Consider the following 16,261-nt stretch of genomic DNA (forward strand, 5'->3'; position numbering starts at 1 on the left):
TTTCAACTTCAGGAGAACTACATGTTGATGAAAACACCAAATCGACCAATATTTGGTTCCAGGTTTGGTGCTGTATCAAATCACTCACGCGGTTTTTCCAACACCGCGTGGGCTTGGGCTGCTAAATGGGCTTCTATGGTGCGGTTTTGGCAAAACCGCGTGGGCTTGACTTGATAGGGCGGTTTTGCCAAAACGCAAGGCGTCGCTTTCTGAAAATTAGAACTGTGATGCATAGAACTTGAAAAATTATGAGTTGTGCATAGAAGTTAAGAAATTAACAATTGTGCAATTGAAGAAATTAACAATTGTAATTCAAAATCGAAAAAATCAAAGAAATTAAAAACTTATGATTATGATTATGCAGTCCAAAATCTATGATTATGATATAATCATATAATATCCAAAATAATCCAAAACCTATCATATTACATCAAATTTATTTAGCTCTCTTATTACGCCCCTTACCACTCAATCCCTCTCCTCTCTCTATTTGGACGTTCCGAAGCTGCTCTTCTAAGTTCCTAATCTGAGACTGATGATCTTCTCTGTCTGCACGGAGGTTAACTACTTCAACCTGAAGTTCCTCATATCCCTGATGTTGCTGCGTGTACACTTGCTACATATCCTCATACGCTTTTCGAGTCTCGTCATACGCATGCTGGGATTGTTGATATGTCTAAGAATATGCCTCCTCTCTTTCTTGGCTATAATGATACAGGGCAGTCCTCATCCTATCAAACATAAGAACCTGGTTCTCATATCTTTCCCGAACCTCAGCCTGAAAATCCAAGAAAATACAGTGTGAGTACATATTATATATATAATGAAAAAGATAAATAAAACAATTAAACTCACCATGGTATACTGATCAATCTGCGGCTCTAACTTAGAGAAACGAGCATGAGGTACCTCAGGAATGGAAATATAAGTAGGCCCCCCATCAGGTCCACACACGGCAAACATCTGAGGATTACTGGCTGACACAGGAGCTGGCTGATATGCATTCAGAGGTTGTGGGTTGTAAACAGGATGTGGCGGATGAGGAATACGTAGCTCACGTCTCATCCCTTCCAGGCCCACAAACTCGAAGTCGCTAGCCCGACCAACAAGAGGCAACAACGGACCCATGGAGATACGGTTCCACCATCTATAATACTGATTAGCAGTAGTCTGCTCAACAACAAAAGAAGACGCATCTGGCCAAGGACCACCACTGGCATGAACTTCATGAATTTGAATTCTACCCCACGACTTTGCATCACTAACATCTGGCATGGGAGCACATGGAACTCCATAACGTCCAATCATCTGCCTCCAATATCTGTGGCCACAGTACCAAACCCGATCAAATCGCGTGCGGGCAAAACAATTACGTGGACGTGACAACACACAAGCATCTTTGCATAACCGGATCGTCAAAGGCGAGAGACAAACGCCAAGGTCTCCACTCAATAGATGACAATGATCTAATATCAATCGAGCACGAGCCATACGGATATTATTCCTAATCTGCCCTACGTTACGAGTCAAGTGAGGCCCCGACCAACTAGCAAATCTAGAGGGCGTAGTCGACAATCATGTCTATGTTAGGACAAAGACATCGAAAGTACTCATAAAACCAAATCTCTAAAAGTCTCGTGAATCCTACAATCGAGGACTTCTACTTCCGAATATGCCGTGAAGCTTTATCTAACGCCGATATCAATGTGGCATATACTGAGCTACCCAGGTCATAATCTCTCATAGTATGCAAATCAGATACATAAGCATAATATCCCAGTCATAACGTAGAATGACCATTGGGAAACAAAACATGCCCAATAAAAAACATCAAAAAAGCCCTAACATACTGATCAGCACCCTCACTACCCGGTAGAACAATCAAAGCAAACTCCGCTCGTGTATCAGGATGCAAGAGGGGTTCCATATATGCAATCTTAATATGAGATAGCTTAATCCCAGAAGAATCATAAGCATCCGCACCCAAACGAAAAAACTCATAAGCATACTATCCATATTCTCATAATTTGTATGAAAAGGTATCGGTTGGCCTATACCGATACTCAACCCAGAAATCATAGTGAAATCTAGTGGTGTGAACCCTAACTCCGCACAAGGAAAATGAAATGTATGAGTTCTACTCCACCATCTTTCTACTAAAGCTATGACCACTTTGCCTAATCACGCCTTCTCATAATCCGTTATCAATCAAAATACCCAAAGGTGTATACAAAATATTATCTCTAATATGTACAAACTCATCCAAACTCCTAATAACCTTCCACCACTCTCTAACACCAAGTAAAGCCGATCTAACTTCGGTGAGTCAACAACATCTTTGATATTATAAAAAAAAAATGCGTATAAGATAAATAATTAATTGGTCCAACTCAACTAATTAATATTCAAAATAATTAATCAAAACTAATTAATTACCTGAGTATTAACCACTGCACTCGACACGTGTTTTGTATCACGTGTAGAAGACACAACTTCCATATCAAGTGCTTCTCCAGGTGCAAATTGTCAATCAAAATCGTTCATCTGATACTCCAGTACATAGGGATGTCTATCAGCCGGCGCGACATCCTCGGGTTTTTCTTCCCCACTGTCTTCTCCCCCACCGTATTCTACTTCCTCAGGTTCTTCTCCCTCATCGCCAATGTCGTCTGTGTACTGCCAATCATCACCGTCGAAAGGTTCAAAATGATCCATATCAAATTTTAAGAGTTTAGGTAGGTTTTTGTTTTTTTTTAACTAAAGAGAGAGTTTTATAATTGTGAGAAGAGGTGAGAGTGACTGAACCGCGCGGCTTTGGAGCTGTTTATATAGAAGTAGCACGCGGTGTTCAGAACACCGCGCGGTTTTGCCAAAACCGCGAGGGCTTGGGCCTGTCAGTTGGGCTTTAGTGGCGCGGTTTTGGCAAAACCGCGTGGGCTATATGGCGCGGTTTTGGCAAAACCGCGTAGTTGCTTGGTGTTTTTTTGATGTTGCTCCTAAAGTTGCTTGGTGTTTTTTGGTTTGGTGTTTGGTTTGGTTCAAAATTTTGGTGTTTTTTTTGTTGTTATGCTAAATATGCTCTAACAATCCACGCGGTTTTGGCAAAACCGCGTGGGCTATATGGCGCGGTTTTGGCAAAACCGCGTAGTTGCTTGGTGTTTTTTTGATGTTGCTCCTAAAGTTGCTTGGTGTTTTTTTGGTTGTTCTGCTAAATATGCTCTAACAACCCAAAAATTTCAATAACAACCGCTACAACATTTCAACTTTAAGGGAGTCCAAACAAACCAATATTTAAGGGAGTCCCAAGTAAGCAAAACATCGTTGTAAACGTATTTAATGACAATAAACCTCCAGAAATATGTTGTGGAAACAAAAAACACTTCACCAACTTTCAATCAAAGAACATGAGAGCTACAGAAGCACTGGGAAAGACTGGTCAAGCTTTAACAACACCATCCAATAAAAACATCACTGAATTGAATGACCCTTCATAAACAACATAAACGAAATCCTACATTCTCATATTTTGGGTTCTATTTAATACCATCGCCATGTGAAGGAAACAGAAGGCTTCAAAACACCATGTAGACCTGTAGAGATTTTGGACTCAAAATTGTGCCAATTGAACAAGATATTATTATTTTTTTTAATAGACCACATCTCAAAACACCAGCAAGTCTAACCAGAAACTGAAATGAGAAAACATGAAGAAACAGTAATGAGCAAATATAAAGTACTAAAAGACTGCAGCTAGTAGAAGATTCTACCACTCTAAAAAAACTAGTAGAAGATTCTCAGTTTATCGGTGGAGAATAAGATCGCTTGCAACTTCTTATTGCATATTCCGTTCCATAACTAGGTGACAACAACGAACATCTATACGGTTTAGCATGCAAAGCGGTGTCGGTGGAGCAACATTACTAGATGGAAAGGATATATCTCTGATTTTATTCAGACATTGTTTCTGCAAATCTTCTTGTAGATCATTATAGCAACAACCTCGAAGATCAAGATTTTCGAGATGAGGACAACCCTTGATAATGGCTCGCAAGCCTGTATTTATCAGGCAGGTTATGTAAAGACGGAGGCCACGCAAGTGAGGCATGCAATGAGCAATGGCGAATGCGACTTGGTCATAGTATATGTATGAATGCATGTCACCTGTGTTGTTAATAAAGCTAAAATACTTCAACCGTGGGCAAGAACGACCTGCTATTCGTATAATATTTCCAGAAGCAGTACTAAAAGCTTCGTCCTTCAACTCAAGCTCTTCCAAAAACGGGAGTCTTTGGAAAGCTGAAGCAATTAATAGGTGATCCGCAAATCCACGGAAACTTGCTAGTCTAAGAGATTTAAGATTCGTTGTTCCGGTCATATACTTCAAAACACGGATTAAAATAACGTCATTGCACCAAGACTTTGCAAGGGAGATTTCCTTCAAGTCTCCAGTAGAGCTTCTCTTGGCAGCATCCTTGAGCACCCGTAGCACAAGTCCCAACCCTTTATGAGAGTGTAATGAACAACTCCTATTACTACCATGTGATATTGACAGGACATATGGAACAAGTATAGAACGATAGAGAAAAGGGTCTTTGGCAAGTTGTAGCCAAGAAGAGCATACAAATTGAGCGTAACACAGAATTTGAAACACGTCCAGTTTGGACAATATAACAAGCATAACTTCCGATGGCAAGTCAAGCCAGTTTACTTCTTCTCCGCTTCTTCTTCTTCTCTTACTATTATTATTCTTCTTGCTTTGCAAAGATATTCGCCTCTCCATTTTTTTTTTTTTTTTTCAAATTGGATTGAACTGAACTGAACTGAACTGAAGAATAGGTTTCGGGTATTCACGCACGTGTTTATAATTTTGGAAAAAGAAAAAGAAAATTAAAAACTCGGCCAAGGCCCAAGACTTGTCTTTCCGCCTACTCTCTCAAAGCAGGAAGAACCACCTTACTGAACCAATATACTGTGTCCAGTGACTTTTGTTGGATGAATATAAGAGCAGAGCCCTTCACACTTGCAAATGGAAGGTCATATGTAGGAAGAAGGTGAATGGTGGCTTAGGGCTAAGATCATTCAGAGATGTTAATATTCTAAGTTCTTATGGAAGATTGTTGCAAGGTTCTCTGGAAGATGTGAAAGTACCTAAGGAAGCTTCTTATATGTTTAAAAGTATCATCAATAGTGGATAAAGGGAAGGCATGGAGCATAGGTAAAGGGCGATGAAGTAGATTTCTGGAAAGACCCATGGGTTCCTTTTATGGGAGAGCAGACCTCTGCACTATTGGGTGGATAATCCAAATTTTGATATACATAAGGTGGAAGTGGAATCTGAACCTTCTCAACCACTTCCCCACTCCCATTACAGATGCTATTCTGTCCATCCAAATCAGAGTAAGTTACCCTGATAAAATGATATGGACACATACAAAGACAGGGATTTTCTCGTCAAGATCAGCTTACCATTTAACTGTGGAAGCAAGGGTGAAACTCTACTCTCCTTCCAGCTCTCTTCAGGAAAATGTGGCAGCTTCCTATTCCACATAGAAATCAGATGCTCATATGGAAAATCCTGAATAATCTTCTCCCTACAGGTGGAGTCTTGCTCAGACACCACCTTCACATGTGCTGTTTCTGCAACAGTACCTCAGAGGACATCTACCACACTTTCTTTAAATGTGACTGGATTAGAGGATTGTGGTTCAGATCCCCCCTAAATTTCAGAATTGAGGATCCATACTTCAGTCAGGAAAACTGGTTCTCCTTCTGCCTGATACTGGATGAAACCAAGCCTGCAGAAAATCCATCGAAATCTTCTTATTTTCTTGCAATGCTGGATGCAATATGGCAGCAAGAAATGAGTGTTAATTTGAAAAGATTCAGCCCTGTCAAGAATCTATATTCCAACAGGTACACAGAACAAGTGAAGACTGGGGTCGGGCTTTCTCTAAAGTCTACCCTGATTGTGTGTTAGAAGCTTCTACTGTAGTAAAGAATATCAGGACTCTACGGTCTGCCCACCTCCTGAATGGGTAACACTCAATTTTGATACAGCTTTCAGAAGGATAATCCTATTGCTACCATGGCTGTGATATGCAGGGACCTTGATGGGAAATTTTTAGGTGCCTGTACCAGAAAAAGAAAACCTAAAACTCCTGCTGAAGCTGATTTGCTAGCAGTGGAGTTTACTGTTCAACGACAATGGAGAAGCTCTATAGTTGAAGGGGATGCCAAGGAGTTAGTAGAAGCTTGCAAGAAAGGAGCAGCTGAAGCCCCATGGAACTGGAGACCTGTCTTACATAACATTTGTTATCTTCTAGAGGCTATGAACTCATCTCTGTTTAGATTTTCTCCATGATCATGTAATCTAGCAGCTCATAAACCTGCAGCATGGCAACTAGAATAAGGCCTGAGAACACTACTGTAATGACTTTATTGATTTTCTCATGAATGAATGAATTAGATGCTTATATAAGCGCAGGCTTATACAGGTCATCCTTTATCAAAAAAAAAGACAGAGCATGAGTTAAACCGAGACATCGCGCTGAGGTGGCCTTAATGAGTGATGTCAACACTTCCCGTCTATGAAGCAGACCCGTAACAGGAAAATATAATGCTTAGTGTAGCTTGAAAAGAATGACTAACATTCCATTGTTAAGTGCATCTAACGAGGTCAAATCATATTTACAAAACTAAGAAAGTCTGGTTTACGAGGTTGTGGGCTAATGAAGAAAGGAGCTTCTGTTTTACAGGGCAGTTCGTCATCTAATTCCTGAAGAGCACCAGAAGAACAAATGCTGACAGTATTTACTATTTACCATCAGGCCTTCTAATGTACCTCTGGTTTTTACATTAGTGGTAAAACTTTTTCCAGTTTTATCTAGAGAGTGGCTGCATGTCCCTTGTCTCTATACCGGAAGAAACTGTCAGGTGAGCAATCCTTATATGCTTGACAGTATTTGGCATCCAGCCTTCTAACACGCCTCTGGTCTTACATTAGTGGTAGAACATTTTCCAGTTTAATCTAGAGAGTGGCCGCATGTTCCTTGTCTTTCTCTATATCGGAAGAGAGCGTCAAGTGAGCCTTCCTTACATTCCTGTTCTGAAAGGAATAACACAACCAGAGAAGTACCTGACAGAAAAAGTCAGAAAATGTTGATGTTGGGATATTTATAGTTTTACACTACACGAACTACATGTTCAACACAATCTATAACTCAGGCATTCCATTATCAACAACAACAAGGGGAAAAAATCAGACATTATAAGCCAGAGGATAAATTATAAACATGAAATCGCTACAAGTATCAGACTATAAAAAATTACATTGGGGGCACCTAATCACTAGAACAACATCATACAAAATAATATACATCCAATAAAGAATGAGATCACTAAGTTGTTATTCAAAATTACAAAAATCGACACCCAGAAAACATGGAAATATGTACAAGGAAGGAAGCAGCGACGATTAGCATCAGCTTGTGAAGCGCAGCCTGCGTTGAACTGCTCACACTCAGCTGTCCAGCATTGATGAATTCATTTTTACCAGAAGCCAAGGAGACGTTTACAGATCTTGAACCTGGATTGTAGAAGTTTTGAGGAAAAACCGAAGGTAAATTATGGGAAATTCTAAGTGGATGAAATTTCAATAGATTCTGGGGAACGTATACTCACAGTCGTAGTTAACCCACCCAATTCTTTGACGAGAAATATCATAAACAAAGATCTTATCTTTCAAAACAAGATCTGCAAAAGAAGTGATAATTATCCTCTAATCAACCTTTAATTATGAAAAAGGTTTTGGTAGATCATGCACAAATGAAAACAGATCACATATACGATAAACAGGGATAGCTAATTACATAAACAGGAGCAGCTAATCTTTCATTTTTATTTGACAAATGTATATAACCAATTTTTTGAATCTTCAGATGATTTTATAACAAAACATCAGTGGAAGAAAAGAAAGAAACTTCAACTTTACTAGTCAAATGTGGAGAGGATGTCCAAATGGTTGACATACTCTCCTTTTTGTTCTCATTTTCTAACTATTTTTCATGCTCCTTATGGGAATCTAATTACCACAAGGACAAACCTGTGTCCCAGAGATTCAGTGGAGACACCATTTTCTGTCCTTTACATGCCATCACCCCAAACGACAACACAGAAAAGATAGATAACAACCATCCTTTTGTCAGTTAAATTATCTGTAGTGATCCTGACAGGGATCGATACTTACGTCCTTAATATTTTTCAATGCTCAAAAACCTATATGGGGAGAAGTCAAGTTGTGGAAGAAAAGCGAAGACAATTCATCTGTTACCGGAATAGCTCAGGAAGCTTCTCCTATGTGCCACAGTAATTATATATTTGAACACATGGATCACACTTTTAAAGTGCACTGTGAGATGCAAATAGCAACATTTGAGTTTTCAACTAGCACATAACCAATACAGAAGACAAAATTAACAGAGATACAAGAAATTTTACTTTGTCACTAAAACTATATTTTCATTATTTGAAAGATTGCATGAAATTCAAGGAATACACCTTTGCACCATGAATATCTAATACAAGATTGCTCTACCAGGTTTAGAACAAAATTAAATATAGAAGAAAGACAAGGCTTTAATCCAATGTTCATACCTCCCAAAATTGTTATTCCCTGACCAGAAACTTTCTGGAAGCCGAGGCACCATAACGCAGCACCATCCTGTAACAAAAAGTTCCGAAAGTTTAGTTAAGGCTTCCATATGACAGAACTATAATGCTTTAAATGCTAAATTCAGCAGCATGTTACATGTATGACTTGAAAATAATGTAAGGGTGAAAGTTGAACAACTCACAACATAACCCTGCTGTATAAGATAATCCTGAGGCTTCAAAACCAGTGATGCACCACCGCAAAGTTAAAAAGTAACCAGAGGAAGTACTTCATCAACGCTGAATAGATATAATAAACTTTCAGAGACAAAGGTCAACAAACTGAGGACAGACTGAACTATCCTAAAGGAGGATACAAAATTAAAATGATAACCGGAATTATATTCCTAGATATACAACCTGCTGGTGACCAGAAAGCACTGGTTTCCTTTTGAAATGAACGAATTCACCGATTGAGAAACAGAAGAAGTTAGCTGCACAAACAAAATTTAAAAAGATGAAGGAAAATAAAGTTGGTTCAACCTGTAACTACACAACTATTTCACCTGCCTCAAAAAGATGAAGTGGTAGAATGAAATACTGAAAGAGCTGACAAATGTACCGCAACAACTTACAACACTGACGAAAGGATCATAAGCCTCTTCTGCAAGGTATGCTAAAGTTGTCCCAGAATCAACTATTGTTCCTCTATTCCTTGATGTTTGATAAACTGCTGGATCAACGGGAACTATTTGCCCATTAACAGCAATGCTCTGCAGATTCAAATTATAATGAGGCCTGCAAGTTGGAAACAAAAACAATAATATGTGAAAACCTAGCACTTGTATTTAACCATATTTAAACGAACAAGATTACAGAAATCAATAAAATGCTAGATACTAATCAAATACACATCAAAGAGATTGTTAAAGATTGGGTGTTTCCACACAGTACTAGCTTGAGACCGTACATAATAAGTATACCTTCAACAGATAAGATTCAATAACACAGCATATTATATGCCACACCTGGTAGTTTAAACATCTGATGGAAGTAATTCATGAACTCAAACGCAAAATAAGACATGCCCCGTGTACTGTGTACTATAGCTACTAAAAGGAGTTAGCTACATAGTGGAGAAAGTGAAAAATTAGATCTATTAACACAGCTCAACTATAAATGTCACCCGGCACTATGAAGCTCAATGTAGCAGAAAACTCTAGCCTACAAAACAGCGATTGAAATTTTCCACGAGGAAAGCAGCTAACAAGCATGATTCTCAAAACACTAAACGGTAATTAAACTTAAACCCTTAACAACAGTAACTATGAAGGCCGACGACATTCAAGCACTAAAAATGAATGAAAATGACTACACGCACAAAAACAACATGCACACAATGGAATACATAACAGCCAACTAGTATCACCAAACTCTGACGCAAAAGGCAACTTTTTACACCTGAATTAGAAAAGGAGAAATGAGTGCTTAAGGTCTAGCAACACAGACCAAAGCATGCAATACCGGGACGATCTACAAGAACATTTGGCAGGGTGGTCGAGAGAAGGCAGGACTTCGTGGTACGGAATGCGCACGCAATCAGAGTAGGGCTCAAGAAGGACAAAGAAGATCATGTGAAACCACAAGAACTTTGTAAATATCACGTAAAAACAACTGTTTCCCACACACTTTCTTTAAGAAATATACCAACTTCAGTAACAACTCAAAAATTTCAATAACAACCGCTACAACACTTTAACTTTCCAAGTAAGCAAAACATGGTTGTAAACGTATTTAATGAGAATAAACCTACAGAAATATGTTGTGTAAACAAAAAACACGTCACCAACTTTCAATCAAAGAACATGAGAACTACAGAAGCACTAGGAAAGACTAGTCAAGCCTTAGCAGCACGATCCAATAAAAACATCACTCAATTACCCTACAGAAACAACATAAACGAGATCCTACATTCTCATGTTTTGGGTTCTATTTAATACCCTCGCCATGTGAAGCAAAAACAAGGCTTCAAAACACCATGTAGACTTGTAGAAATTTTGGATTCAAATTGTGCCAAATGCCATAAACATTGTGGAACAATATGTTTTTCATCAGAAAAGGATTTTTTATTTTTGTTAATAGACCACATCTCAAAACACCAGCAAGTCTCCACAAGCTCTGTTAAACTTTTCCACCATGCATGGATCATAAGCCTTAAGAGAGGAGACAACCAACCAGCTTTTGATTCCTGCCGAAGTGCCAAGAAGACTAGTAAAGGAAAAGATAACTTTGGATCCTAACAGGAATTTCATTGTTCCAAGTAATTCACCAACCACACGCAACCAACCCAGTATGCCATATAACTACCACTAACTTGTGAGACAAAACTTCATGAAATGTCTCTACTACACTACCACAAAGGGTCATGAACTCATGACGAGAATAAAAAACGGATTCATGAGGTATACCGATGTTTTGGCCTCTCAAGGAGCCTTAACAATCAAACTTGAATAATTTGACATCTTCTTCAAAAAGTTATGTTTATCTTTCTCAAGCCATGTTAAACAACCATGTGAATAAAGGTCCTTTGCACAAGTCACTATATTCTACTCTATATCATACTACCTTTTACCTTTTTCTTGGTTCTCAAGTTCGCCTCTTATTTCTTGGAGTCATGATTTCTCGGGATCAAAGACATGGGACTCCAAGATCCTATAAAAAGTAGACTTTTTCTGTGGTGTGCTATCATATAACAGCATTATGGTCCTTTTATTGCAAGCTAATCACTCAATTGGGGTTTCCAAGAACAACTAAGGATCTCCTAAGAAATTAGTTTGCTCGACATTGTCCTCAAGCTTACATTGGCTGTGGGGAAATCAAGACAGGATTTTTATGCCATCATCAACCTATTATTGTGGGGGTCCAAAACTTAGACATATGACTTAATCAAATTGGATATTGTTTTTGAAAGGATTCTTTAATATATGGTATGAAGCTGTGACCTAGAACCTAGGTGTACCTCCTATAAAATTTTGTTGGGTGGGATTGAACTTTTGTAGCATCTTTGGACTTTTGACAGTTTCATTGTCTTCTTTATGATATGCTACCTCAACTGCTCAATCATCTTACATTGTTTTTCCGTTGAGAACTTGAGATTAATATATTGGCTTATTTTACCAACAAGAAGAGGAATTTTCTAGAAGCTTGTGTCACCACCTAATCATGAGGTTTATCTATCTTTAAACATTTTTCAAGCCACTCGCTAGCTGCAGCAACAGTAAACAGGTTGCTTTAGGGCCGTTGTGTTTCTTCCCGTAAGGCCCAACTACCCAAAAGCTTACACATATACACCAGTAAGGTCCACGTTACACAAGAACTTAGTCTTCCTCAGTTCCAGTTACCACAGTGATTGGAAGCCGTTACTCGAGGAAAGCACAACGACCGAGGCTCCATTAATTAGAGACTAGTTACCAGTAACCAAAATGGAGATGGTTGATGGCTTTGACCTATTGTGTCAGTGTTCGGAATTGACCCAAAAGATACTGAGGAGCTACCTAAACCATATAGGCATTGCAGGTCACTTGCAATGGTATGTTTGTAGGATTTATCCGAGACCTCCCTCTTCCACACCACATATCCCTACGACCTTAATTGGCTTATTCTTAATGATCCTGATTTCCACATTTAATTCAGGGAGTTGATCTTCGACCACAAGTCCAGTATTTAATTATAGTGCTTTTACTTATTTCATTATAACGTGCTAGTGCTATTAAAGGAGTTAATAACATGTGTGACGAAACGGTATATGGTGAGTGTCCAGTTACAACGTTCAGTAAGATATAGATCCGCAAACACAGTCAAAGACAGTGGAACCACGCAAAAATGAAGCAAATCTAAACGGACCCCCCTTACTCTTTAATAGAAACTATAATATGAGTGTAAGAGAAGATAATAAGTTACGCTAGGAAAAGACTAAAGACCCATCCCATGACCACATTCATCTCGTATGAAAGAGAGCCAGAGACAAGTTTGTCAAATTAAATCCAGTAAGTTATGTATTAAATATTCTGACAATTACAATGTGACGATGATAAGAATATAGAAGTACGCAACCACAGAGATACACAAATAATAGTAAAAACTTGGATAAATAGATACATACTGTGATGGGACGAGTGGACTATACACAATCCCAGGTTCAACAATCTCCCCAAGGACCAATATGCCGCCACCGTTGTCTTCCCCTTTCAAACAATGGGAGAAGACTCTGGGTGAAATTCCACGCGAAGATAGTTGTGAAATGACAGACAACTCGTTTTGTCCAAATCCAAATATTCCGTCTACTGCTCTATCAGACTTTGTTAAGTCCCCAGACTGATAGTTGCTACACCTGTTTCAAACACAACACTATTTCAAATGCAAAGCCGAAAACAAAACAAGAAAGACATTTAACAAAGTCATGACAACAAACCCGAAAACAATGGAAGCAGAAGAATTAGCTGTTGAAGAATCCCCAGTGACCGAATCAAAATACAACATATCCGACACAAAGTACCCTGAAGTCCCACTCCCATCTCCATACTGGAACGAATAACTGCACTGAGAGTCTTGAGATGCGCACCCAGCTTCAGCAGTTTGAACAGCCGAATTACATACACTATCCGCACAAGACACTAATGACGCAGATCCTGAGCTTTGAGGATTATAAAACTCGAGCTGGATCTGCAACACACAAAATACACTTTCCTTAATACCAACAACAATAACACAATAAAAATTGGAAAAGAAAAATGAGGTTAATGGAAAGAAAACTTAACACCAAGTCCACTGGATTTTGGGCAACCTTGACATGAATCACAAGTAACCCACAAGATATCACTTCCAGTATCAATCTGTACGTAAAATTCTTTAGCTGGAGAACCTAACTTAACTCTTGTGAAGTACAGCCTATAAAAAACCAATCCACCAATAAGTCAAAATTTCCAAAAGTCAACTACCCATTCAAGAAAATGTTGTAAAGATTACCCAACAGTGAAGGGGTCAGAAGAACCATCAACAGGGAAATCAATAACACCATTGTTGTTATTAACAATAGAAGTTTGAAGCATTCTACCATGACGTAAACGATCATAATCTTTAAGTTGATTTAACTCAACAGCTCCATTATGAAATGATCTTTCCAAGGTAAGCGTTGCAGGAAAACCAGCGTAAACTAAAACTGATGGCAAGAAAATTGAACAGAGAAGAAAGATTATTATACTACTACTACAAGTGAATAGAAATGCCGGCATTTTGGTGATATTTCGTTTAGTCACGAGATGAATGGTGAATGATGATGAGGAACATTTATCTCTTCTTTGAGGCCCGTCCTCTTTTCTTTAAAGAAAAGAAAGGAAGAAGAAGAAGAGAGGTGACTTTGTTTTTTTATGTTTGCGGAAATGACACAGATGTTTCAAAAGTGCGTACGATAAACGCTTTTATATTTTTTTTGGTTCTTTTGAACAAAATTTTCAGTCATCGTCTGATTGATTGGAATTGATGATTACGTGTTAAATTTTCCAAGGAAATTATGTTGTATATTCTTTTGGAAATACTTACACGTTGCAATTAAGGAGAGACACAAGTTCATTTGGAATTTATAGTAGATTATTACTAGTACATGTCCTTGGTTCATCTAGAATTCTAGATCCTGAATTCTGGTCGACAAAAGAATTGGTAAGTTTGGACGCTTTAAGATTAGTTGGTGACACTTTGTACAAATGCTTTATAAACTTCATTTCAAGGTAGGCAGGTGGGAAAATCATTCAAAAGAGTGGTTTTGGTAGTGACGTTATAATTGAGTAGTGAGTACTTTATGCTGGTCAGGATAGTTATTTCAGAAATGAGGAAAGTCGGCACACATACATAGTTTTGGAGCACCAAAGAACGTTGAACAAGGTTATGCTGGACTGCTGGAGCACTTTAGACTAAAGAGGTGGTTAGTAATCCACTTTTTCTAATGACAAATATAACCTTCTCTTTTGAAGTGAGGAGACTGGAGAAATCACAAAGTCTAAATCTAAATGTAGCTTTCCGCTGCTGTGCTAAAATGAAGGCGACATCAGATTTGAATTATTCAAACAATGACTTTGACTGAAAGTTGCTAGGTATATAGCAAAGAAAAATGAAAATCATACACTGAGTAAATGCTTACTTTGGCACTTCAGGGCACAGCAGTTCAAACGATGGAATCGCATCCGAAGGTGATGAACTGATGATTCCCTTGGAAGCAAATGAGTAAAAACCTCAAATCAAGGCCCACAATATCGAATTCGGTGAATATTTCGAAGTATTAAAAAACTGATATATATCGGAAATATCGGAGATATCCATTTTTTTTTTATTGACTAGTCAAATTTTTTTTGTATGTCGATTATATTGGAAATATCATTGATTATATCGAAAATATATTCAATATATCGGTCAAAGTCAACAATATTTGGTCAAAGTCAATAATATCAATCAAAGTCAACAATTTATATCGGATATATCGTATATAACGGTCGATATATATCGTTATATCGGAAATTGCGATATATATCGGAAAAAAAAGAATTTAGTATTCGGTTGAAATATATCGAATATATATATATATCGATGTATAAAAAAAAACGATATATATCAGATATATCAGCGATATTTTGGGCCTTGCCTCAAATGAGAAAAATGAATCACTAAAACATCAAATGTTTACATGTCAACACAAAGTCAAATGCTTACTTTAGCTCAAATATTCACTCGAAACACCATAATATAATCGTGAGAGATAGAAGATTAGAAGATTTGATGAAAGAGAGAAATATTTATGTGTGCCTATTCTTCTCTATTGTAAAAGAAGTGAGAACTTCAATTATTTGGCGGACAAGATACTAAAGAAGACTGTTGGATGGAAGGCCAGGTCTTATCACAGGCTGCCAGAACAGTATTAATTAAACAGAAAATTGAGTATAGGTACACAGCCGCAAATTTTTTAAGTTAAAAGGAAATAGCAAAAAAAAATCGTTTTTCCTCCATAAAAACTGAAATTTGACATCTGTCTCAAATTTCAAACTGAATTTTACAATTTTGACCTCTTTTATTAGCTCCAACTAAAAAAGCAACTACCAACAAAAAAAAATGCTACGAACTAAATCAGTTACCAAAAGAGTAGTGGGTTAATCAAAATAACTAAAATTCATCCGAAATTTACAAAATTCCAATTAAAAGTGAGATGAATTTCTGAGAGACCAAAACAATGTGAAAAACATCAACTTCAAAAATGGAAAAAAGGTATGTTGATTACAACTAATTTCAATACAGCTTTAGCAGTTTAAAATGCATCTCTGATAATTTTGAATAACATGTTTAAGTTTGTTTGATGTAATTCAAATTGTGAAATTGTGAAAGGACAAATGGTTTTTTTTTTATAAGACAATTGTATTATTTGATTGCAGCACATCTTGGAGCAATACACACGCACCCTTGCCTGATGAATGGCCTCGATTGACGCACACACCTACAGCTTGCACACAGTAGATTTTCTTATTATTTATTTGTGGAAGAAATTAGCAGTTACAAATGAAAGGGTAAAAAG

The 16,261-nt window shown here is 37.8% G+C and overlaps 3 protein-coding genes across 3 annotated transcripts; all 3 read right to left on the reverse strand.

Moving 5' to 3' along the window:
* Positions 1-435: 435 nt before the first annotated feature.
* LOC147487094 (uncharacterized) lies at positions 436-1,287 on the reverse strand. The gene is made up of 2 exons (XM_086569901.1): positions 856-1,287; positions 436-778 (listed from the first exon to the last, which is right to left on the reverse strand). Exons 1-2 carry the CDS (start codon positions 1,273-1,275, stop codon positions 677-679), a joined length of 522 nt encoding a protein of 173 aa, XP_086426027.1. The 5' UTR covers positions 1,276-1,287; the 3' UTR covers positions 436-676.
* A 2,545-nt stretch (positions 1,288-3,832) lies between these two features.
* On the reverse strand, positions 3,833-4,780 carry LOC147487095 (putative F-box/LRR-repeat protein 9). The gene has a single exon (XM_086573935.1). It carries the CDS (start codon positions 4,778-4,780, stop codon positions 3,833-3,835), a length of 948 nt encoding a protein of 315 aa, XP_086430061.1.
* A 2,469-nt stretch (positions 4,781-7,249) lies between these two features.
* On the reverse strand, positions 7,250-14,098 carry LOC147487096 (aspartic proteinase 36-like). The gene is made up of 10 exons (XM_086571309.1): positions 13,675-14,098; positions 13,467-13,596; positions 13,121-13,371; positions 12,812-13,039; positions 9,285-9,447; positions 9,070-9,143; positions 8,853-8,949; positions 8,653-8,719; positions 7,681-7,752; positions 7,250-7,585 (listed from the first exon to the last, which is right to left on the reverse strand). The coding sequence occupies exons 1-7, from the start codon at positions 13,938-13,940 to the stop codon at positions 8,916-8,918; spliced, it is 1,146 nt and encodes a 381-aa protein (XP_086427435.1). The 5' UTR covers positions 13,941-14,098; the 3' UTR covers positions 7,250-7,585; positions 7,681-7,752; positions 8,653-8,719; positions 8,853-8,915.
* Positions 14,099-16,261: the final 2,163 nt, after the last annotated feature.

This window comes from Coptis chinensis, chromosome 7, assembly GCF_015680905.1.
Source record: "Coptis chinensis isolate HL-2020 chromosome 7, ASM1568090v1, whole genome shotgun sequence".
NCBI lineage: Eukaryota > Viridiplantae > Streptophyta > Magnoliopsida > Ranunculales > Ranunculaceae > Coptis > Coptis chinensis.